Source organism: Chelonia mydas, chromosome 3, assembly GCF_015237465.2.
Source record: "Chelonia mydas isolate rCheMyd1 chromosome 3, rCheMyd1.pri.v2, whole genome shotgun sequence".
NCBI lineage: Eukaryota > Metazoa > Chordata > Testudines > Cheloniidae > Chelonia > Chelonia mydas.
This window is the reverse complement of record NC_057851.1, coordinates 75,138,553-75,163,978: the sequence shown is the minus strand read 5'-3', so window position 1 is coordinate 75,163,978 and position 25,426 is coordinate 75,138,553. Positions and strand designations below refer to the sequence as shown.

The 25,426-nt window shown below is 36.9% G+C and overlaps 1 protein-coding gene across 7 annotated transcripts in view; it reads right to left on the bottom strand.

Annotated features, from left to right (window-relative positions):
- Positions 1 to 421: 421 nt before the first annotated feature.
- Positions 422 to 25,426, bottom strand: part of GRIK2 (glutamate ionotropic receptor kainate type subunit 2) — a 603,576-nt gene continuing 578,571 nt past the window's right edge. For 3 of the 7 annotated variants that reach the window (XM_037894531.2, XM_043542708.1, XM_043542706.1), the window contains 3 exons: positions 21,224 to 21,474; positions 13,484 to 13,661; positions 5,371 to 5,520 (listed from right to left, as the gene is read on the bottom strand). In XM_037894531.2, the coding sequence (XP_037750459.1) occupies positions 5,507 to 5,520; positions 13,484 to 13,661; positions 21,224 to 21,474 (443 nt within the window). In that variant the 3' untranslated portion in view covers positions 5,371 to 5,506. The other 4 variants (XM_043542704.1, XM_007059389.4, XM_043542707.1 and 1 more) reach the window with 3 other exon arrangements.

Here is a 25,426-nt window from a genome sequence, read left to right as displayed (position 1 = left end):
GAGAGGAGTTATTTCACTGCTTGTTTTCCAAACCTGACATAAATTAGGACGTGAGATTTGGACTAAACTTCTGACAAGTTCTCAGTTTTATGTAATCTGAATTGGTTGGCCCATCCTTAAATGAGATAGAATGAGTAGTAAAACTGCTGTTAAGTAGATCAGTACATGAGGATCTATGTTACATAAGTTTTATTTCCGTTATGTTTTGGCTATTGTACCGTTATTCTGTAGGGTAATTCCCACTGATGTGTAAATCAGAGTGATGGCTCCTGTCAATTGACTTTTTACTATAATTATTTGTATAATGCATAGGACCCCCAGTTATGAACCAGGACCCTCAGAGTGTTAGACTGGCAGGCAATCAGATCAGTATCACTTCAAACAATTTAAAAAGGTCTTATTTTTATTATTTATCGCTCCGTAGATGTGCATGGTGCTTCATATAACAAATAAAAGATAGATTCCCTGCCCGCGAAGAGCGTACAATCTAGGCAAATACAAGAAAAACAGGAGGAAGAGATAGAGGCAGGGAACAGGAAGTAAAATAAAAAGAAGGACAATAAGATTACAGTCACATGAAAGGCTAGTGTATGTGCCCTTGGAGGTTACAAACAAGGGAGATGAGGTGTTCCGAGTAACATTGGTTTAACTGGAGCTACGGATTATAGGACAGCTTGAAGATATCGGTTTTGGGAAGAGATTTAAAAGGTGGAAAAGGAAGAGCTTAGTGGACACATCAGAAAGGTGTAGGGGACAGCATGAAAGAAGTAGGAAGATGACACCAAGGAATTCATGCCCGAGAACAAACTAGATGACCATTGTGGACATTTCTGGACTCAAAAATATGAATCTATGACACAAGGCAAATTGTACCTGTAAACCTGAAGGCAGGCTTGAAGGTCATACTTTGGCCTCTATGTTTCGGTCATTGTACATTTAGCTGAATAAATTTACCATTTTTGGAGATTCTGGATGAAATCTTGGTCACATTGAAGTCAATGGGAAATTTGTCATTGATTTCAATGTAGCAAGGATTTAACCCACTATATTTTGTGATGGGTCTCCTTTATCTGGGGATAAGGTGAAGTGGTCATGAGCTGCTCCATGATTGGCACATTTTTACCAGCCTTAAGCATTATTCTGCAGAAATGATCCATATGGCATATGCCTCCTGTCTCTCTCGTTCTGTGCTATTATCTGGTTTGATACCTCCTTATTTTGTAAAATATCATGGCATTTTTCCCATTTCAAATTTATTTAGTTAGTTAGTTAGTTTCTTCCATTCTCCATCATGTCCTTCACATTCTGTCATATTATCCAGTCAACTTATTATTATTTTTTAAAAATCATTGAATGATGCTTCTTTGGAAGAAGTGAAAGGTGAACCTGAGAAGGGCAGGTTCTGATAAGTCCCCAGAAATTCAGATGCAAACTTGAAGATTCGCCACTCCTGCATTAAGCTCTTCAGTTAAAAAATTGGGCTGGAAACCTCATAAGAATAAAATCTCTCACAAAACTGCCGGCACTTCCTGGTTTCTTCCAGCCTGGGAATATTACAAGAGCAGTGTCTCTTGCAGTAGTCAGAGTGGTAGCCGTGTTAGTCTGTATCAGCAAAAAGAACAAGGAGTACTTGTGGCATCCTCTAAATCTAAGAGACTTGTTAGTCTCTAAGGTGCCACAAATACTCCTCGTTCTTCTTGCAGTAGTATATCTTGGTATAATGAGCCAGATTGATGTAAATCAGCTTATCTCTAATGATTTCAGCTGAGGCCCAGGATTTCTACTTCCAGTCCTGCCCAAAACTAGATTCCTCATAAACACGTAGAGTTAAATATACTTTGTCATTTCTTTTTGTATCTAAATAGTTGCCTGTGCCCAACTAAAGGTTCTAAAGAAATGTGCTAAGAGGCAAATCTGAAGATTTCACACTTGGTATCCTGGGAATCCTTAAAGATTGCAGACCTGTACATTAATTAAAGTATAAAGAAAGGGAATGTCACCTGAAGAATTCATTTCTTACGTCTTTTTTTTTTTTAATCATCCAGGTAGATCCTCATAGCTGAATTATAGCTGCTTTAAAACTCTTCTCTGGACTGACAATCAAGATCAGCCAGAGAAAAAGCAACCATCCCTTTCTGAGAAATCAATGGACATATTGATTTCTTGTATAAACCCCCCCACATAAAACAGTGGAACTGAGTAAAGTCTGAGTGCATCTGCAAGAGCCAGATGCCCACTTAGCGTAAATAGGTGTAGCTCCATTGATTTTAACAGCGCTACAGAGCTATCACAACTTACACCAGCTGAGGATCTGGCCCTTGCCATTAGAAATGGTGTTTTCCCTCTCAGGATAGGGAACTGCATTCATAGTATTGATGGGAAAATGATCCATTGAGCTTTGGGGGATGTATAGCAATGCATGACATTTTCTGCTGCTTTGGGGACTACTGTGTGTGTTAGTCATTTTTTTTCATTTAAATTCTTTGATTCTCTAAAAACAAAAATCATTACCAGCTCACATCAATAAACATAAACGGGTGATAGTATACAGTCAAATTATGCCATTATCCCAGTGAGTCTGTTGAGCCATCCATTCTGGTCTTGATATTCAAATCTCCAATTACCAGTTACTTTGCATGCTTCTCTTCCCATTGAAGGCTGCATGTTCTCACTGAGATGCAAATTAATCCATATTGTTTTCAGTTTTAATATTCCCCATTCCTTAGGGGTTTTTGTCCCAAATGATATATATGGGGCATTTTCCTGCCTTTTCATACTTACTGTGGCTCACATTAATGTTAATGAGAATTACCCATGTGGATCAAGGGGAGAATGAAACTCCTGCTTATTTCAACATCCTTAAATGGAGAAAAAAAGGTTAGTCTGAATATAATACAACATTATGCTTTATGACTTTACAAATTTTATTGTAAATCATCAGTCAATGCAATAGCCAATATTTTACCATTCCAAACCATCATAATTAGGAGTTTCCATTGTCCTGTATGACAGTTACTTTTTTTTCCTTTTTATTTAAAAATTGAACTTGTTTAAATGTGCATTAGTTAACTATATATATTTTTTCAGAACCTTTGCTGAAGGTGTTTTTATTTTATTTTATGTTTTGTTTATTTTGGCAAAAATAACCTGTTCTTTATACCACATCAATGGGATGAAACTCTCACAAGCAGAGATTTTATTTTCCTGATGCCTAGTCATGATGAAAATGGCCAGCTCAATGCATATGAAAATTTATCGGAATTGGATAGTAGACCCAAAATCCCAAATAGCATAATATAACCCCTGCAATGTTGGTGATCTATATTATACTTTTGTACTGGAAAAGTGAAACGTTATAGAATAATTCTTTTGGATGATAACATAAAATTGTGCCTTGTGTAAACAACTATTCACTTTCCTCACTGATGACTGATTTCTTATTCCTTTAGTTCTAGAAATCTGTTTGTTATAAATTAAATAAATAAATAAATAAAATAGCCAAATAAAATGTTTTTTTCTGAAATAAAAAACCCAAACATCTTTATAAACTTTGGTAGTAGGCATAACATTCCTAGAATTATACGTTTTGCTGCATTTTCAGGATACAGATTTACAGGGGGCAAGATTTAACATCAGTGGGGCAGTTTTTTCAAAATGTTATGTCCTGAAACCCACTAAAAGCAGGATGGGTAAATTAGGTTTGTAACAACTAAGGGCCTAACCCTGCAATAGGTGTCCATAGCGGGAGATGTACAGCAGTCCCAAAGGAGTCACTGGCTTATGCTCAGTAGCAAGTGTTTGTAGGATTGGGCCCTAAACTGAGATTGTTATAAGTAGCAGTACTAACACAAAGTACTGTACATATATTGCTCAAATCACACAGCAAAAACAAAACAACTAAAACTGACATAATTTTAATGCTTTTTTTTTAATTTTGTGCATTGGATTCAAACAGCAAACTGTGTGCACTTCAACTGTCATCACAATGTGGTCAAGAGTTTTGTGTCTTTTACCATTTACACACAATTGTTCATTACAGTATGTTATCAGCCTAGTGGAAACCAGGAGTGTAGCATGGTAAGCAGTGCTGGTAGTGCACTTAGCTTTATTATCTAACTTGAAAATATTTCTCTTCTAAGATTCCTTTTTCTTGATAAAAATAGTTTTCACCAAACGTTGGTGATGCACACGCACTACCATTCATGCTTGGCATCACACCCCCGACCAGAACGCATGTTCTTATTTTGTTGATAAAAAGTATTACAAAAATTTCCATACAAAAACTATTTTCATAGAAATCTTGCATTTCCACAAATAAACCTGAACATTTTTTTGAAAAAAACTGCTCAAGAATTTTGTTCATTTAACACTGTGACCGTATTGATAAATGCAGTCCTCTTTAAAGTTCTCCACATTCACTTCTTTTAGGTGACCAATCCCTTTTTCACTATTAGCGAGAATTGCACAGGCTCCATTGAGTTCAATTAGTAGCAGGATCAAGGGTTTCACAACTCTTTTTGGCTAAAATACAAGCCTTCTATGTGCCAAATACACTTTATTTTTCTCTTTTACAATTAAAGAACAAAGTAATTGCTTACAGCTAAAGATTGTAAGATACATTTCTTTGTCAATTTTATGTCATCGAAAATTGGGTCAACTTTATGGTTTTCACACATCAAAATTCCAGCCCAAGTAAATTAAAAGGAAATTATTACTGCCTTTTTTACTGACATTTTTTTATTTTGATCATTGACACAGACACAGTCCAAAAGCAGGTTAGCATCCCCATTTTTATCCTATTCATGAGATTCAGATTTCCTTTGCTTTAAAACTCCTCCCATCCAGTAAGCTCATATCACCTCTGCAGCTGGCAGTTACAGTTTGTAGATATAGGCCAGCAAATACTAACTCTTCTATGCTTGAAAGTTCTCAAGAACATACTCTGTTTTGAGACATTACTGTTTGAAGACTCCTTCGGTGGTTAGTTACTATGTCAGACGTTTATTCTCCACCACCTGGCAACAGTTGAACTTCAAAAGGAACCTGCAATTTCTCACTAAGACTGCATTTGAAATCAGCCACAAAACTCACATGAAACATTCATTCATTCATAATGGTGGAACCCATGACAAACAGTGTAACCCCTGCATAACTTGGTTGATCCATGATGCTTGTGATTCGAGTCTGGCCATTGCAACTGCTTAGATCATTGAGTCTCTAGTTCATAGACACAGCGGCATGAGGTAACTCATTTTATTTTGCACAGGTTGCATATTTCCACAGGAAACATTCTCGCAAAGTTGTTTGAAAAAAAAAAGACGACAGTTTGTGCTTGGGGTATTTGGCCTCCCAGCTCTATGCCATGGTTTCTTTACCTGGCAACCTTCTGTCATTAAACGTGTGCATGTTGATAACTTCTTCTGTTTTCACAATAACAGGGGCCTGTGGTTTGTGTTTTAACCGACGTTGACACTTCAGAGACATCCTCAGCTCCTCTACCATGGCACTACAGAAGGACCTCTATAGGGGGAAATTTAAGGATGAGGAGAAGAAGAAGAAAGAAGAAAGAAAAAAAAACAGTTGTAAGAAAATAAAGTTGCAATGTCTAGAAGCAGATTCACTCTTTTGGAACAGCCTTGTCAGTTTGCCATGTTTCAGCCTGCAGCTCATAACAAATTGCTGTCTTTTAAATATGCATCACATAATAATTAAAATGACTTATCAAGCTGTGATGGCTCATTGAAAATTTCACCTTGTCTCCACAATTATTTATCTGCCAACTAGTGTCTCGTGATGCACGTTATATGTAAAGAGATTTCAGACAGATGCTCTGTTAGCATAGTTTAGCCTTACAGGTTAAAGTTTCAATGTACATGTTCACTAAATACTCTGCAAATCTCCCTGCTTTATATTTTCAAAATAATGTATTTCAGTCCTATAAAATCTGAGTTGCTGCTTTTCAGAAACTTATAAATGTTTTGTGTAAAGTTAGCTTAAATTAACTTTAATTTAAATTTAAATAAGGCAGAACTTGAGGTCAACAGTCATGTCTGAAGTTAAATGGAAAACAAATACCCAGTATCTTATTTTGCATCTCTTTAGCTTCAAATCTGCAATAGTCAGAAGAGCTGTTGTTCAGAGAAGAGGATTTGCAAGTAAAATAGTAGATTTAGTTTGAAACTGAGGTGCATAAACTCCTGAGAACAACCTGTTAGGTAGACATTTACTGCATGTTCCCCATATGGGCTGGATCGTCAGAACTTTACTTATCTGTACAAAGAAGTAAGGCAACATAAGGCCCTCCTTACACACTTGCTCAGCAGTGTTCAGACTTTGATCCCAGCTGCTTGACCAAGACTGCATTGTGTGCAGGGAGGAAAGTGAAGATGGGAGGACCCTTGGGTGTGAACTCTTCTCCTTCCCCACCCCTGCCACACTCTCCAGATCCAATAGTTCAGTCACATTGTGGGGAGTAAACTGTCCCATGAAGATGGGTGAAATAACTTACTCCTCCTGAGAGCAAGGGGCCAGTGTGAGAGAAATTATGACTCTCTGAGCTCAGCAACAGACTGCCCCTCATTCAAGACAGATTGTCAAATTACAATCTAGCCCTTTGTGGAGGTCATGCGAGGTCACGTGAAACCCAGGTGGGACAAACCCTCCTAAAACAGATTCTTGAATTGCGTTAAGCAACTCCTAACCAGTATCTACTTTTATGTGATTAGTGATAGGTCAGCAGTGAATATTCACCTTGTTCACTTTTTCCTAGCCTCAGGGTTCTTGTTTGATTTGTAAATAACTCACTCTACATGAATTCACAAGTTCTAAATGAAGCCTTACAATTCCTTTGGAATTTGGTTATTACTGCTGACTCTCAGTGCAGCAAGAGGGAAGTGTGAAGAACAGACCTAGATTAGAAATGGCCCAAGCAGAGATGGCCTGAGCTGTGTCCTTGGCTTTTGTTTTATTCCAGTGCCATAACAAGCTCATCAGAATAAAAAAATATATATTAACTAGTGAGCACAAATGAAAATATCTTTTCAAAATAAACCCAGGCCACGAAGTGATAATAATTCAAGGAGCAATGATACTCTCCAACTTAAGCATATGTCTACTGTAAGGTTTACTTTTTCCTATTAAGAACAATTTTCTCCAAAAAATAGTGGTTGGTAGTACCCATGCACTACAATGTATTCTTGGTATTACACTTGTGACAGGAGTCCTTGCTCTTATCTTCTGGATACAATTTATTACTATAATATTTTATGCACATGTTTTGTAAATTAGTGAATTTAGTGCTTGAGAAAGATATAAAGCCTTGGATACAAAAGGGGGATTTTCAGTGGGAAACAGGGAGTTAGACGTCCAATTCCCAATGAAAGTCTAGAAAAGGTGGGCATTTAACTCCCACTTGTGCCTTTGAAAATCTACCCCAAAGCCCTCTCTTTATTCAAGAAAAAAGTAGTAACAGTGCAGTCTGACTCATCTGTCCCACCACCATGTTTCAGCCTTGTCCACGTAAGGAACATGTCCAAGGAAAATTCATGCTTCAGTTTAATTAAGAGCTCACCTAAAATTTTCAAAATGGACCTAAGTGACTTAAGAGCCAAGTTCCTATTTTCAAAAGTGACTTAGGCAATTAGGAGCCTAAGTCTTATTGAAAGCCAATGGCATATAGTCTCTGAAGTGTTTAAATCACTTCTGAAAATAAATATTAGTCTCCTACATCACTTTTGAAAATTTTATCGCTTAGTTTCTCTGGTAAGATGCTGAACAAGAGCTCTGAAAAGATTGGGGCTTTTACGGAATAGACTTCTGTCCCTCTACAGCTGGATTGAAACCACCAACTCACTGAGCATAGGTTACTAAAAATTTGGCAGAAAGTACCAACATTCAGTCACTATCACTGAATAGGATTCCAAAGGTGGCCAAGAGGTGAAAAGATGAACATTCTTATTGCCAATATCTTGGCACATCGCATATCTGAAAACAATATGAATTGGTGTTACAATGTCTTTGTTTTGTTAGAATGGCAAAAAGCAGCTAGGGTGTAGTGGTGAATTTGATCCTATGTTCTTAGAAATATTACATTTCTATTAGGGCTGTCAAGTGATTTAAAAAATTGATCATGATTAATCATACTGTTAAGCAATAGAATACCAATTATTTAAATATTTTGGATGTTGTCTACATTTTCAAATATATTGATTTCAATTACAACACAGAATACAAAGTGTACAGTGCTCCCTTTATATTTATTTTTGATTACAAGTATTTGCACTGTAAAAAATGAAAAGTAGTATTTTTCAATTCACCTAATACAAGTACTGTAGTGCAATCTCTTTATCTTGAAAGTTGAACTTACAAATGTAGAATTATGTACCAAAAACCCTACATTCAAAATAAAACAGTGTAAAACTTTAGAGCCGCAAGTCCACTCACTCCTGCTTCTTGTTCAGCCAATCACTAAGACAAACAAGTTTGTTTTCATTTGCAGGAGATATTGCTGCCCGCTTCTTCTCACCTGAAAGTGAAAACAGGCATTCTTATGGTACTGTTGTAGCCGGCGTCGCAAGATATTTACGTGCCAAATGCTAAAGATTCATATGTCCCTTCATGCTTCAACCACCATTCCAGGGACATGTGTCCATGCTGATGAGGGATTCTGCTAGATAACAATCCAAAGGAGTGTGAACCGACGCATGTTCATTTTCATCATCTGAGACAGATGCCACCAGCAGAAGGTTGATTTTCTTTTTTGGTGGTTTGGGTTCTGTAGTTTCCACATTGGAGTGTTGCTTTTTTAAGACTTCTGAAAGCATGCTGACATCTCTTTCCTCTTAGATTTTGGAAGGCACTTCAGATTCTTAAACCTTGGGTCGAGTGCTGTAGCTAGCTTTAGAAGTCTCACATTGGTAACTTCTTTGCATTTTGTCAACTCTGCAGTGAAAGTGTTCTTAAAATGAACATGTGCTGGGTCATCGTCCGAGACTGCTACAACACAAAATATATGGCAGAATGCAGGTAAAACAGAGCAGGGGACATACAATTCTCCCCCAAGGAGTTCAATCACAAATGTAATTAACACATTATTTTTTTAATGAGCATCATCAGCATGGAAGATTGTCCTCTGGAATGGTGGCCGAAGCATGAAGGGGTATACGAATGTTTAGCATATCTGGCACATAAATACCTTGCAATGCAGACTACAAAAGTGCCATGAAAATGCATGTTCTCACTTTCTGGTGCCATTGTAAATAAGCGGAGGGCAGCATTATCTCCTGTAAATGAAAATAAATGTGTTTGTCTTAGCAATTGGCTGAACAAGAAGTAGAACTGAGTGTATTTGTAGGCTCTGCAGTTTTGCATTGTTTTGTTTTTGAGGGCAGTTATGTAACCAAAAAAAAAAAATCTGTATTTGTAAGTTGCACTTTCATAAGAAAGAGATTGCACTACGGTACCTGTATGAGGTGAATTGAAAACTACTTTCCTTTGTTTATCATTTTTACAGTGCAAATGATTGTAATAAAAAATAATATACACTTTGATTTCAATTACAACACAGAATACAATATATATTAAAATGTAGAAAAACATCCAAAATATTTACTAAATTTCAATTGGTATTCTATTATTTAACAGTGTGATTAAAACGGCAATGAATTGTAATTATTTTTTTTTTAGTTAATCGCGTGAGTTAATTGTGATCAATCGACAGCCCTAATTTCTACAATTGAATGTTTCCATCTGAAATGCTCTTAAAATACTGTTTGAGGTGGTGATATACGTTGACCTCTCCCATTCCTACAACTAACCTCCTCATCCTGTTTCTTAATATACCGTGCTGTAAAGCTCTAATATCTGTTGTCACACATACTTAGTGTACCAAATACTCATCAAAACCCAGATCTCAAGAAAAAGGGCCAACACATAAGACTCTAGGGCTTACTCCTAAATCTCAATATTTGTTAAAATGAGCTCCATAAAATGAAGATCATTTTAAAGTCTGACAGTTTTATGATGCAGATAATAAATTGGTCATGTCAATAATTACATTTAATCTAAGAGAATACATAGTATATACAAGTTTCTCCTGCCCTGAACTTTCAAATTAGTTTGTCTAAGTTCACGCAAACTTATCCCCATATGTTGTACTTAAAAGAGTTAAACATTATATTCACTGAAACGTAGAGCATTAACTTTTTAAAGAATTAACTTTTTTATGACAACTATATATTAAACATATTATGTGCCTGAGAATAATAAGAAGTTGCACTCCCAGAAAGTACTCTTTTTGTGACCAATCATTAAGAGAAACAGACACATTCTTCTTGTAAATTTAATTCTCTGCTAAAAGCATCTTTATAATTGATTCTCCACTTCAGGCTATATAAAAGTTCACAACTTACACCTTTGATTTTCTTTGGTTGCATAGTGGGTTCGAGGAAAAGAGGAAGAGGGCATTTTCCTATGTTGTGCAAAGTAACGTGCAGAACGTTTTACAAAGGATTACTCTCTGTTTGGCATTTCTTTAATTAAAATTCTACCCTGTTCCCTCTTAAATCCCACCAACTCATATTTTTCTGCCTACAGAAACTTCATGTTTTTTTTTTTTTCCAAAGAACTATACATTGTTAGGTTACACCTTTGGGAGCAGTAACACATGGAGTAAGAAAGAAGCTATACACTGCTTTTTGTAATTGGTAGATTACACCATTTTCTGAGAGGATTTTAGAAGATGTAATCATATGTTTTTCCCAATTTCAAATGTTTTTTCAAATTATATTATTGTTAGAAAACCTCCAAAGTTTGGCAAGATTGCAAGATGTATTTTAGAAATGCTTCTCCAGCTTGAAGATGAGCTCTTTGAATACATCCTGCACAATTTTTCACTTAATTCAAAGATAATAACCTTTTGCCCCTTACTTACCTTCTGGACCTCAGGCAGGTTACAAAAACATCCACAATTATTGAATTTTGGCTACCTCTAAGCTGTCTTGCTAAATGTAACCGTAAGTAAATGTTGCCTGAAAGTCATTTTAGAGAGAATCAGATAGCAGATGATTTGAAAAAAAGTTTAAAATTCTACACACATTCTCAGAGTTAAATGTAGTTACTATAGCAAAATTAATAATCAATATATAGCGTTGGGGGGGAAAGTACTGCATTTATAGTCAGAAGGTTAAAGTGTTCAAAATAAAGTTTTAATCAGCATTAGCGTTGTATGTCCTTCAGCCTCTGACACAAAGGGACTTTGCCAGAGCTCAGCTCCTTATGAAGTGTAAAGAATTAAGCTGTATCTACTTCACCCCATGTCACAGCTGCCAGCTCATATGGATTCAGTATAATCATTTCTTACCATTGTTTATAATCTATGCAGACAGTTTGTGCCCATTCTGGAGCCTGAAATAATGTGGGTTTGCATACCCACAAGCATGAATACCAACGTTGGACAGTTTTTAATACAGTTTTCTTATATTGCTGTATATCACGTGTAGAGGAAAAGAAATTAGAAACCACATTAATACTCCTCAGACCCAACATTATGAATCACTATAAATTTTGCTTCTAATGACTGTAAAAAGAGCAATAATTATTGCACCCATAAATATCAAAGCATGAGAGCACGAAGTCAATGCAGAAAATATATGCTTTAGATCAAGAAAAACATATGGAAATAATGAACAAACCACCAGTACAAACATTGCCTGGAAACAAAATATTATGAAAAAAACACAGAAATGGTATAGCTGTGTCTCAAATTCTGAATTAAACCAGCATTATTCTTTTTCTATTATTATTAAAGAAAAAGACTCAATGATTTGCTCTTTTATAAATCTGTCTCCTTTCTTCTTTGATGGAGTTAGTGTAAAATTGACTGTCGAAATCCAGTATGAAATGACAAGATTTACTCAGAAGTTCATTACCTCCAGCCTTGCATGTCAGATATTATTTGAAGCCTTGTTAAAATTTCTTAAAGCAGTAATGGCAGTAATCCTGCAGCTTATATCAGATGTTATGGGTCAATGTTCTAACATCTACTAGGACATATCAATCAAACTGGTTTTCATCTTGTAGAAGTTGGCTGAGAGTGGATTCATAGCCCTGCCCTGAGCCTCCTTTCTAATCAGTTTCTGCTTCCATATGCCACTTCCCCAAGGATTTTGAATGATGTATAGTGAGGACCTGTCATTCCAGTCTCTTATATGCAAAGACAAACACAAATCCTAGAAAAAATGTTTCCACAGGACAGATGAAATTACAGACATTGCAGCAACTAATGGAATATAAGAAACAAACTTATGAGGATGGGGTAGAAAGAGGGAAAATAAATTGCACTTTGAACCATTTCACTTTCAATTTATATATAAAAACATATCTGCACCAATCCTATTTTTAGAATGCTAGCAACCAATATACATTTGGACAAGAAGAGTCGACTTAAGGTCATATGTTCTCTAAAAATCGTGCATTAAAAGTGGCATATTGTTACACAGAATTTTCCACTGCATACATTCTTGGTCCAGTGCAAGTGTAGCGTTCAAGTATTCTGCAAGCTAAGTATGAGAGCAATTAACTGCAGTATTCACAAATACACTTTCTATTTAAGGATAGCCAGCTCTTTTACCAGATCATGGATCAGGATCTGAATTAAGTAGTTAGTTAGGATTTCAAATCAAAATCAGTGGGAGGTTTGAGCAGAGACTGAAAACAAAACAAGGCAAATGTAAAACGATCTGAGTCCATACGTTTCTTGTGGTGGTTGAGAAAGCTTTTCCTTCACCATAGTATTCATGAAGTCCTGACCAGTAGAATTATTCCAAGTGATAGACAGCTTGGTGGAGCTGGGGGAGGCGTCACTTTGAAACAGAGTTGAATGTTGATTGTGATAAAGAACTTTCTATCTATCTTATGGAGAAAATCAATCAGAATCTGACTTGATTTCCCTCTCCCATAGTAACAAAACTATGCTGGGGATGACTAATACAACATCTTCTCTGCCTACAAGTTTCAACGAGTTGTGCTCACTGAGATTCTAGAGGTGCTGGATGAGTTTAGGCCCATGACCTACAAGATGATCCCTTTCCACTCATTACTGGTAAAATCAAGCAGGGCAATAGACCACTCTATTATAGATAGTTATTGAGTCCTAATGGGAGGGCAAGGTGCAACTTCCCTCAAATCGACAGAGTTTACGGTCATGTTCAATGAACTATTGCTTGATGACAACAATCTAGGCATCTACTCTCCAGTCTCTAACCTTCCTTTTCTGGCATTGGTAAGTGTGAAACTTGCGGTGAAGTCTTCCGACTTCTTGGACCCCATTCAATCTGGTTTCCAACCTGTGTACGGCATGGAGACTGCATTAGTTCCACTGGCTGATATCATCCTCCTAGCGATGCACAAACGTTTCTCATTGATGATTGCGTTTAGATCTATCAGCAGACTTTGATAGCACTGACCATGAGGTTTGCTGACTCACCTGTGGACCTAAGTTGGGGTGGATGGGATTGTACTTGTGTGGTTCCATTCTTCCCTCTCAGAGAGATCCCAGAGGATGGTACAGGGCAATTGATCATCAGCCCCGAGGGTTCTCTCTCATGCGGAAGTCCACAAGGTTTCATTCTGTCATCCTTCCTCTCAACATGTATGTGAGGCCACTGGGGGGAGATAATGAGACAATTTGGGCTGCAATGCCATCAACCTTAGATGACATACAGCCCTAAATCTCTGTTTTGTCAAACCAGGATGGTGCAGGCTTTTGCACTTCCAGTGTCTGGCTGAAATAGGGGTGTGATTGAAGTTCAATCCAGAGAAGATAGCTGTTATAGTGGAAAAATAAAGGGAAGCATTTAGAAGATTGCCCTCATTATTGTAGGTTCTGCTCAACCTTGACAGTGAGATTTGCAGCCTCAGGGTTCTTCCAGTTTCCTGAGTGATCCTGTGTTTCCAGTGGCCAGGATTGTCATTTCTCTTTTGTGCTTGGGTAGATAGTGACAACAGTTTCTACCTGATGTAGACCTTGTCACAGTTATCCAGATCTGCGTGTCCTCCAGTCTGGATTATTGCAATCCATTCTATATGGGACTACTACTGTGGACAAGTCAGAAACTAAAGTAAGTGCAGAATGCTGCTGAATGCTTATTAGATGGTCTTAGCAATATTGGAGCATATTACAGCAGGTCAGGCACAGAGCTGATGCTAAGCAGATATATAACAAAAAACACAGCACTGGCTGTATGCTTCAATGTGCAATTCAAAGTATTATTTTAATTTAGAGGTGCTATATGGCTATGGTTCTTGCTATATAAGAGCTTCCCTGTCTTCCTACAGGGCCTGATCCTAGTTGAACTGAAGTCAGGCAGCTAGCTGAGATCTTTTGCAATCAGCTCTTAGATTTGAAAGTCTGGTCAGTCAGGGTTTATCATTCTTGATCATGGTTCTGAATTCACTCCCAGCTTGTCCAATGGAGATCAGGTTTCTTGTCCCTCAGGGTACAGTATAAGGGAGTAATTGCAAGAAGTGTACTGAGCCTTCTTTTGGGGCAGGCTGTACATGCAACAGCTTATGTTCGAAAATATTCACCATGTACCTGCATACAGTGTAAATCTCAAAACAAATAAACAAAAATAATTATACAACATAGAGCCTTTTGGAAATGGTGACTAGTCACATTTTATGAAATTATGTCTAAATATCTTTATGCATATTTGTGAATGCTGAGTTAAAATTATCAGCAAAATATTGACTGTAAAATATTTAATACATTTTAGAGGTGATGAAGGTTATATTGCACTTTTCATAAAAAATATGGCATGGCCTTGAATCCTACTGAGTAGAGTATTAGTACTAATCTCATATACATTGTTTCCACTGTGTTAGCAAAACTGACAAATGATATACTCTCAGATTGTGCTAGCTAATACAACATGAAAATGCATTTCCTGTTGCAGGGACCAGAGGTGTCTTAACTCCAACTCCAACCAGTTGAGGGTGCTAACACTCTGCTGGAGTGAGTTCACAGACCCACAGTAAACTAACAGATATCCTAATTTCGATCTGGGGTTGACCTGAACTCAATTGTGAGACATCCCAATATTCTGACCAAGTGTTTGTATTACCCTTACATTTAATGTAAATAACTGCAAACACAAACATTTATAAAATGAGGATATTTTTAGACAGGACGTACTTGATGTAACATCAAAAGAGAAACAATGAGTGAGTATTAGGAGGGCTTGCATTTTTGGAAATATAGTAACATTTTATTCTCTTGAGAACAAATGAAACATTTTTAAGAAGAGCCAAGAATTACATTTTTTATAGTTTCTACCTTCCCTTGGTAAGAGGAAAGCTGGTATGAAAAAGGGAACAGACAAAGAGATAATTTTTAAATGCAACATTAAATTTATCTGTGTAGAAAGCATCAAAAATGTTCATAAATCAGAACTGGAATTTAGGATCAGATCCTGCAATGAGCACACAGATAGGCAGGACCTCTGGACCATTGAAGTCACATTCATATGTATGGGCTTGCAGGATCAGGACCGTACTGTGAAATAATTCTCAAGGAGGCCATAATCAACTAGACAATTTAAAATGTGTTTCTCTATTCTCTTGTTTATACTTCTCAATGAATTCAAATTAAAAGCAAAATACCTTTGTGTCATTGTTCATTGTCATTGTTAAACTGCAATCAAAAGTCAAAATAGAGATCATGTTTTAAATGTTTTATTGTTTGAAAATTATTTGAAAAATGTCAGGTCAATGAAATAAAAATCTTCATTTCCATTATTTTGCTCTATTTGTTACACTTTTGGCTTTTCACATCTTTAACAGCATAAGGTTTTCTTTTTACATTTCCTGCCATTGCAAAATATCCCTCCAATATAAGCAGTAAAACAATTTTAAAGAGGGCATTGCATTAGAATTCAGCTCTCACTGTATAGACCAAAAAAAAAAAAAAGATACACACAAAACCAGGACAGTCCTTCCTTATGGAGCTCAGGGATTGAGGGATGAGAAGAGCTTCCAATTTTCCATCTGCCTAGCTGCAGAATGCAGATGTACCAAGGTTGGGAAAATGTTCCATTTATGAACAGTCACAGCTGGGAATTTGTTATTCCCAGCCAACTACAAGAACTCTCCGGTTATGCTAATGCAAAATATAATATCATTCAGGGTGCATCATTATTTTGTATTTTTATAAAGTTTATTGGGATACGTTTCCTGGATCTCCAGGTTTGATTTACCAACCGTCCCTACATTTTTTATTCATCTGCAGCTGACGAACATGCTCTTCAACTTTAAAATCTTTTGAACTTGCAGACCCTGAAAAAAAAATCACGGTGCTGGGAATTACTTTGGTCTTCATCCAAAAGTTTTATAAAGCCCAGACCATATTATCAAAGCTTTTTAAAAATTAAACTATCAGGATATTTTCTGAACAGTAATAATGTTGATATAATTAATTTCATTCCTGTTTATAATTTTTCAAATAACAGTGAGGAAGAGTTTAATAAAAAAGAATTTGGCCATATCTGAGAAAATGATAGGATGAAGAAAAAGGCCTGGAAGGATAGAAGAAGGATTGTAAAATTCGGAACCAGAAATTGTTGTATCAGTTTCAATTTTCATGACTTTGAACATAACCATTAAAAAAAAGGAAAAGCAGATTTCTACGTGTTCTGACTTGCATATTTCATGTTCACAACACTTCCATAATAATAAACTTGTTTCTGGAAGGCTGTTCCATTTATAGTACAAATTAGCTACATTATGTACACTCTGTGTTTGACTATCGATGAAACTAAATGATAGGTAAATGATGACCAGCATTTTTCCAAACCTCATATGAAAGAGGGGTATTCTAAATCCTAGTGTGTGAAATTTATCCTTGTGTAAAAGGCTCTCTTCAAGTAAACCTCATGTTAGCAATTAAATTAAAGCCAGAGTTCTTGGACTTTACATCGGAGAAGTGCAAGCAGGGCCTGGAGCTGGTGTTTAAGGCTGCAGCACAGCTGCCTTTCAATCTGTGATCTGAAATAGCAGTTGCAGCCTCTCCATACCATTTATATAGGGCCTGGAGCTGCTGGCTCCATGGCCACTTCCCTAGCACATGCCCATGGTTGCCCTGCTCACTGAACTATGTGTAGCTGGCACGGATAGGAAGTACAATCCCTTTCTGCATGTGACACTATCATAAAATAGTGTTCTGTATGGTCTTGCAGTGGTCTTTTGCTCTAGGATGAATTTCACCTATGGCTTACATTGTGCAGAAGTACCTGGGTGATTTGCCCCCAAAGAGATTAAATGCACAGCTCCCTCATTCAATAGTACCTGATAATTCCCAGTAGGCACTAAAGCTAGGGGAGGATGGTATCAAATGGAAACAATCTCAAAGAATTATATTTTGAAAGGATAATAATGAAACAAATTCAATAAATTATCAAAATAAGAACCATCAATATATTATGTTAAACATTACTGTTTTTCCAGATCAACATTCTCTTTTCTAGCATGACGTTGAAAACTCTCAAGCTTTACAAAAACAACGATATGTAATGAGGCTAAAACTATGACACACTGAAACAATTACATCAACAATAATTACACTGGTAATTGTTTAAAATGGCTTCAGTTTCTTAGATTGATTACTCACTGTCCTCTAAGTGTCAACATAATGTCACAATCAGGGAGCAGGTCACTTACTTAGAGAAGCAATTATAAAATGCAAATGGTTGAGCATTTATTGTCAAGATTGTCACAGAGAACAAAGGTCTGTTTCACAACATGTCTCCAAGTAGATGACATAATTGTGTGTTTGTATTATAAATAATAAGGAAATGATACCAACTGTTGGCTTTTGAAAAGACTGTAATGAAAGAAGAGAGGTGGACATTTTGACACATAATTTCTATTAAAATTTGGCAATTACATTTCCTTTTAAAAATACAATACACCATCTTGTGGTTGCTCTAGGGTGACAAGATAGCAAGTGTGAAAAATCAGGATGGGTGTGTAGGGGGATAATAGGGTCCTCTATCAGATAAAACCCCTAATATCCAGATGGTCTCAATAATATCGGGACATCTGAAGGAATGCAGCTTAGTGATCTTGGAAACTCCAGTGTTCACTTATCTTGCTCCATCACTTGGACTGGAATTTTAACCCTCTGCTATAAAGAAAGGAAATAGTATATTGCCACAGATCCAAGGACAGAACTCCCATTGAGGGGAAGTCAGTGGAAGTTTTGCTAGGCTGGGTTTAGTACTTAGCCCTTAAGATTTCACAGAATAAAGTACAGGCTATCAAGTGAATCAAATATTTGTTCAATTTTTACTTTCGATCAGAATTTAAAATAACTAGTAAAATCACTGTTACTTTTTCTGTGGTTCATGGAAGGCTGTATGTTGCTCTGTCATACACGGTGCAGCTCATTAAAATGGTTGGAATTGTTGAACAGGTTTGCAGAGGTTGTATATGGCAAAGTTCATCTCAACCTGCTTTCTCAGTCTCTGTTACAAACATTGTCAGGGACCACAGACTGCCTCATTCAGTATTCAGAACTTCTTCTTACTTCAGTAGAATCTGCAACTGCAGACTTGTATTTGTCAGAAACATCTGATCTTGATCTCGTCCAATGAAACAAATAGATCAGGTATATAACTGCACAGCTTCCCACTTTTACATTTACCAGTGTGCATTCTGCCCTTGGTAACGTAAGTAGTCATTTTCAGCACAATGGGTTTCTGGTAGTAGAACTGACTCCATGTACTGCTGATTTTCATTTCTTCAGATTTGTATATTCTAGTGAATTCTTAGTGGATTAGGACACTGTTGATCTTTTTCAAACAAAGAAATCAAGGCGGGTGCAAATGATTGACAATTTTACTCTGATCATTCTTGTCTTTGCTTTTCAAAATAGTCAATAAAATACAAATTCCTCTGTGCCTGGAGAACACTGTGATGAAATGAATGCAAACGTGTATCTGAAGGTAAGGTCTGACTCTTTCTCAAAAAGACCACCATTAGTTACATGTGTTCCTTGCAAGTTTTTTCATGTATATCAGGTACATGCAAGATCTGAGCCCTTATTCCACTAAATTTAAAAGCATTGGTACAAATAGCACAATTAGAGTTTTGCTTCTGCTTTTTCGAACACAGCTTCATTTTACAGGGATCTATACTGCAACAGGCTTCACACTGCCAGACCCTCTCCCCATGTAGGACCCCACTGAATTTGATGGGCACATGGATCTACCCTTGTACAGCCAGTTGGAAAGTCAAGGCATAATATTGAAATGCTATTGACTATTTTAGAAAAAAAGCATCTAATCTGAAAAAAAGTGCATCTAAATTAAGCATGCAAAATGTGCAGTGGCCTGATTAGTTACCCATGTTGCAGGTGCAATTCTATATATTGCACCTGCTAAAAGGCAGGCATACATTTTATCAACAAATGACCATTTGCTCTTTGGGCTCAAAGACTGAAATCTATTACATTTATTTTGTTTTCTTAGCTACAAACATAGAGCTTGATCCTCTCTGCCCCCGCCCCACATGTGGAGCTACCATTGGCCAAAATGGTTGTTCCAAAAAATGGAGAGCTTGTAGCATCAGTCCCTGAAACACAGACAAGGTCACATTTTCTTCCTCACCTAACCTTCCTGGTGCAGTATCCAAGGATAAGTCATGCTGTTAGCTTCATACCTAATAATAGCATATAAGATGAAATATGCATTCAACCCCTGTAAAGCATTAATCAATTTACATTATAAAATTCTCATCAAAACAGTCCTAGATTAGTAAATGAGGATATAATTTTTTTTTCAGATCACTTAAACCAAAATATACAGAAGTTCATATTAAGTAAATTTCTTCTAAAGTGGATAAAGACATTGTGATGCACATTAATTATGTAAAACAAATGGTAAATTTTCAAAAGAAATTTGTTTCTGAGATACAAAGCTCCAGAAGTAGGTTGACAGAATTGAATATTCCTATATTCTTATAAATTAGAGCATCAGTGGGTTCCCTTTTCCTTTCCATAATTAGTTTTGTACAACTTAATAAAATCTACCCATGTCCAAATTTTGTTTAGGAACCTGTGACCTCACACTGCCTTGTTGTTTAGTATCAAAGCTTTATTTCGCAGTATGTTACTAAAAATTAAGACTTCATACACAAAGAGCTAGGTATATCCATATAAATTCAGAAGTCTCAAAAGATAGGCCTTAGATTTTTCTGAGTGATATTTCAAGTTACAAAAATTCACAGGTAGCATCTGAAAATCAATATCAATACAAATATGCCTTTGGGATTTACTACTGATTTTAATAAAATAAAGTATAAAAATAGGGATGAACAGAGGTCAAAAGCTCCTCAAAAATGTAAAAAAAAAAAAGAAAAAAGAAAAAAAAAAGAAACCCAGTAAATATACCACATTTTCTCCCAAGTTTTTAATTGTAAATTAAAAATATGGCATATAAATAAAAGCTATACTCTTTAGTTCAATTTTAGATGTTACATATGTGCATATACATATTTATTATGCAAAGCTGATGATAGCACCCAAGAATTCTCCAAGAAAATAGCAGACCCAGCAACAGTTCAATTACCATACTTCTGCAAACGGTCAGTACAGGACAGATTAACACTAGCTGTTTCAAAACTGGAGGAATTCAAGTTACAGGAGATCAAATTATAATCAGTAGTAAATCCACAAAAAATAATATTGATCTAATAATTTCCAGATGCCACCAAACCTACTTGTCAAGTGTGAACGTCTTCAGGAAAGGACATTTCTGTGGATACATTTCTAGACTTCTGACTTTGAATTGATACACAGTTTTGACTTTTAAAAATCAGATTTATCTGTAGAAGATTAATTTGTTTCCCATTACAGTTTCTCATTTCTTCTTCATCCATAAAATTAACTGCAGTGAACTTCCAGGAGTAATAAGCTGTCTTTTTTCAGGCTTGTATAAGAGGAGAAATAGTCACTTGTCCTGAAAGCTGGCTACAATTAAACATATTAAAGACAAATTAAAAGCTGTATATGTGACACATCAGGTGCTCTGTTGTGAACCTTTGTTACAGAAATACTATACTAGGGTATAAAGGATATCAGAATAGCCCTTCATTGGATCACCAAAATGTTTAAAAACTGATTTGATTATAACAAAAATTATTACATTAAATGGAAAAACACAATATTTACCTTTTCCAACTGGGCATTTTTTTTTGATTTGTACAAAAACTCCCCCACTGCCACAAAGACAGAAAGCACCAATCCAGCTGCCAGAACGATGAAAATGCCACCAATATTTTGAACTCCCAGAGCACTGGCCTCTTTACTCTCCTCTTCTGGACAACCATTGCCTCTCCACCACTTCTCCTTCATCATGTGGAGCTTGCCTTCCTCTTGCAGCTGAAGAATTGCTATAGTGATCTTGTCTCTGTATGGAGACCCTGCAAGAGAACAGAGGAAACGTGCAGTGCACCAAAGTATATTTTCAGGAGAGTAAAAATGTTTTAGTTTAGTCCTGAGAAGGATATAACACAAAAATTCCTTGTGATGATTCACAATTTTTTAGGCATGGTTTGGTGGGGGAAAAAGGATGTTTTCTAAAATCTTTTTCAGATCACAAAATACGAGCCAGTTTTCAAAGTTAGTGCATATAATTGAACCCACATTTTTGTACATGATTAATTTATTCATGAAAATACCTAATTTGTGTACAGAAATCCAGTAACTGCTTGTGCACCTGGCTGGTTAAGTAGCTAATTAATCTTGTACGCTTATAAATACCGGTTCTATGCATGTATATCAGTATCTGAGCATACATGCAAATGCAATTACTACAATTCCTGTAGCTAAGTAACGTGATTTTGGAAATGAAAATGTTCTAAACATCACTCGTTTGTATGGACTTCAGAAATCTTAAGCCCTGTACAACCAAGCAAATGTAGGATTAGTTACAAGTTATTTAGTTTAACATATCTAAAACTATAGACTATTTGCTTCTAGACTCTATACAAGAACTGATACAAGAAACAGCATTTCAGTTGCTTACTTCTCATAGCTAGCAGCTTTCAAGGCCAAACCACCACAGTATGCAAAAGTTTAAAATCACAAATAATCGAACAACTATGACATTTACCAGGCACTTATCAACCTCACATCAAGAGGGCAGAGTAAGGTGGATACCAAGCAGTGAAGCAACAGGAGCAGAGTGAAGACTGTTCGGATATGTTAACTCTGCATTTCTGTATTTTTCAATTTTTATTTTACTCCAACATCTCCTGTTTCCAACTCTTAATGATTTCTGTAAACTTAAGCATTGATCGTCAGTTGGTGTAAACAGTAGCTCTATGTAAATCAATGGAGTTTTGACAATTTAAGTCTAAGAGTTTGGGAAGGTTGTTTGTTTGTGTTTGTTTGTTTGTTTCCCTTAAGTTACTAATACACATTTACAACCTTAACTATACTGTAACAAAGTTTTTTGTCCCTGCATGAAAACAGGTGTGGCAAATAGCTATAATTACAAAAGATGTTACAAGAGTCTCAACCCTATCACAAATGAACAAATACTATAAATACTACAATATCCCCACAGAGTGAGTCCATTACAGATGTGCAGAACTTTGAGGTCTCAGAAATGTTGATTGCTACTTTGTGTCAAAAGAATCATGCTCATTGTCAGATTGTCAAATCAAACTACATGACAGGGACATTCAAATACCTTCAGAAATGTTTCTTTATTCACTTTATTAACTAAAAGTTAATGGAAAACCACAGACTTAAGGACATGATGGGCAGAGGCATATCTTAATGACTTGACAGCAGCCCTCTCTATTTGTAGGGTAGACAGTAGGCTGAAAAGTCCCACTGCTGTATGTATATATAGTCAATATTCCTTTGTGCTATGTATGTTGTACCCTTATCAATGTGCAGCTTATATTCCTTTATATGATTCTGGTGCATAGTATCCATTTCAAAGTTAAGCTCCCTATAGTTTGCTTTTGTTTATAGTCCCTAGATTTGAACTCACACCCCAGGGGAAAGAGGGAGCTAACCTGGCTGCATGCCATCCTTGTGCCCTCCCAAAGTAGGATGCTCCAGTGGCTGTAGCCCTGGGGGCCTAAGTTACAGCACCCTCCCATGGCTGTTCTGTGGACTACAGTATTGCCTAGAATCTCTGCAGCTTTGTGCACTGCATCCCCAACTCTGGAACACCCTTCCTCCTCCCATTTCCACCCCACTACCTGCAATAGTGTTGGCAAGAGTATCCTGCCCTTTTACCTGGCACAAAGAGGACAGGGTGGGGCTGAGGATCTTACTCTAGCATGTGGGGCAGAATATTCTCTTATATTTGGTCTTCAGGTATCAAATCTGCTTCCCCTATTGGCCTGACACATTCTGAGTTTGTTGTCCTTCAGAGCCCAGCATAAAGTTGCTTTTTCTTCTCCAGGCTGTGACCAAATGGGAACATTTTTTTTTTTTTGAGGAGGGTGGGGAAGAGAATATATTTTGCTGTAGGCAAGCTTCTTTACCTTTTTATGAGAGGTTGTTTTTATTCTTTGTACAGTGCCCAGAGACTTTCCAATAAGTACTTCACAAATTAAATTATTTAATAAATAATGTGAACAGAGAAGGCTTTTATTTTTGGAAATGCAGGGAATAAATCACTGACATCATTCATAAGTGCCCTCTGTGTTGAGACTTCGTGTCATGTTTAGGGATATAACAGAGCCACCTGTTTTATTATTAATTTTTTTTTCTGGATGTCCAAATAAAAGGCTTTAACTTAAATTGGATACCAATGTGAATCTGAGTAAAAGAAAAGATTTTTAAATCAAAAGTCAGAACACATCCTGTGAAAGGTGGTGTCGGTATGTATATGAGCCCACAAAGAGGACTCTCTCTTCATGAGCTCTCTCTCTCTAGGGTGCCCCTCATAATTATAGTAACTATTGGTTGCAGTTTTTATGGTGTCTTTTTTGGTTGATTAATAAACTGTAGGGCTTGTCTACACTGTGCATCAGTCCACACCAGAGAGGTTTAAATTCTAGTGTGCACCTGTGTGTTGTGCAATAACAAGTGCTGGCATCCATGAGTGAAAAGGGGCATTTGTGCACACACAAGAATATTTATTATTCACTATTTGTCATTTAAAATATTGCAGGTTTCTGTTGGGAGAAGCTGGATTGCAAGACCCAGCAGCAAAAAATCCACCCAGAAGGAATTGCAATGGCAGAAAATATCACAATCCTAGACACGATGGGCTCTGGAGATGGCCAAGTAGCTTAGAAAGAGGTCAGGACTGACCTGGTAGAAGATATGGAAAATGCAGCCAGCGATTACACTCTGTAAACACTCTAAACATTCCAATGAGTTAATCCCTGCATGTGGAATTCTGGCACTATGGGTGTAATTTTCATGGCCCTCAAAACAAATAGAGAATGAAATCAAGCCCCAGGAGTTTTAAACTTCCATCTGTACTGTAGGAAGCAAGCATGCTTTTTAAATCATTAACATTATTCAACAGAATTCACCTTGAAGGGTGCAAAATCCCTTGCATTTTCTGAAACTTTAAAGCTCTAGGACTGTGCCTAAAAATTCAACAATAATATAAAGAATAAGAAGAGAGTGAAAACTAAGAGTCAAATTCTTCCAGATTCCCAGGCATGATAGAAAGTGCATCTTTCATTCTGTAGTGAAAAAGGAGTGTGAACTGCAAACACCAACATCAATGGAAAGAGAAATAGTGGGGAAAAAACATCTTAGGATAGGCACACATAGCTGTGCAGAATAAGAGTATGTCTATATGAAATGTGAGGGTAGAGCCTTCTATAAAAATATCCTATCATGGAAGAATGGGAGAAGAAACAAAGTTCCAATGAACACAGGCACAGGGGTAGATTTTAAAGCAGAAAGCCACAACTGTATTAACGTTTAACTTTTGAGGGTGGGCTAAATTCTCCCCCTCCTCTCCTGATAATCAGGTATTTATTTTGGTTCTGTATGGAGTTAAACTGCCTCCATGCCAAATAATGAGTATTCATTGCATGCCCTCTTCAGCCGGCCACCTAGAATTCAGACCATCTCTGAATCCTCTCCCCTGCTCCCTGTGAGGGGGAGTGAGGGCACACATAAAAGGTATCTCAGTCTGAGAAGACTTAGGGCATGTCTACACAGCAACTAAACACCCTTGGCTGGGTTGTGCCAGCTGACTCGGGCTCTCGGGACTTGGGATGTGGGGTTGTTTCATTGCTGTGTACACGTCTGGGCTCAGGCTGGAACTGGGCTCTAGGACCCTGCAAGGTTGGAGGGTCCCAGAGCTTGGGCTGCAGCCTGAGCCCAAATGCCTACATTGCAATTAAACAGCCCCGCAGTCCAAGCCTTGCAAGCCCAAGTCAG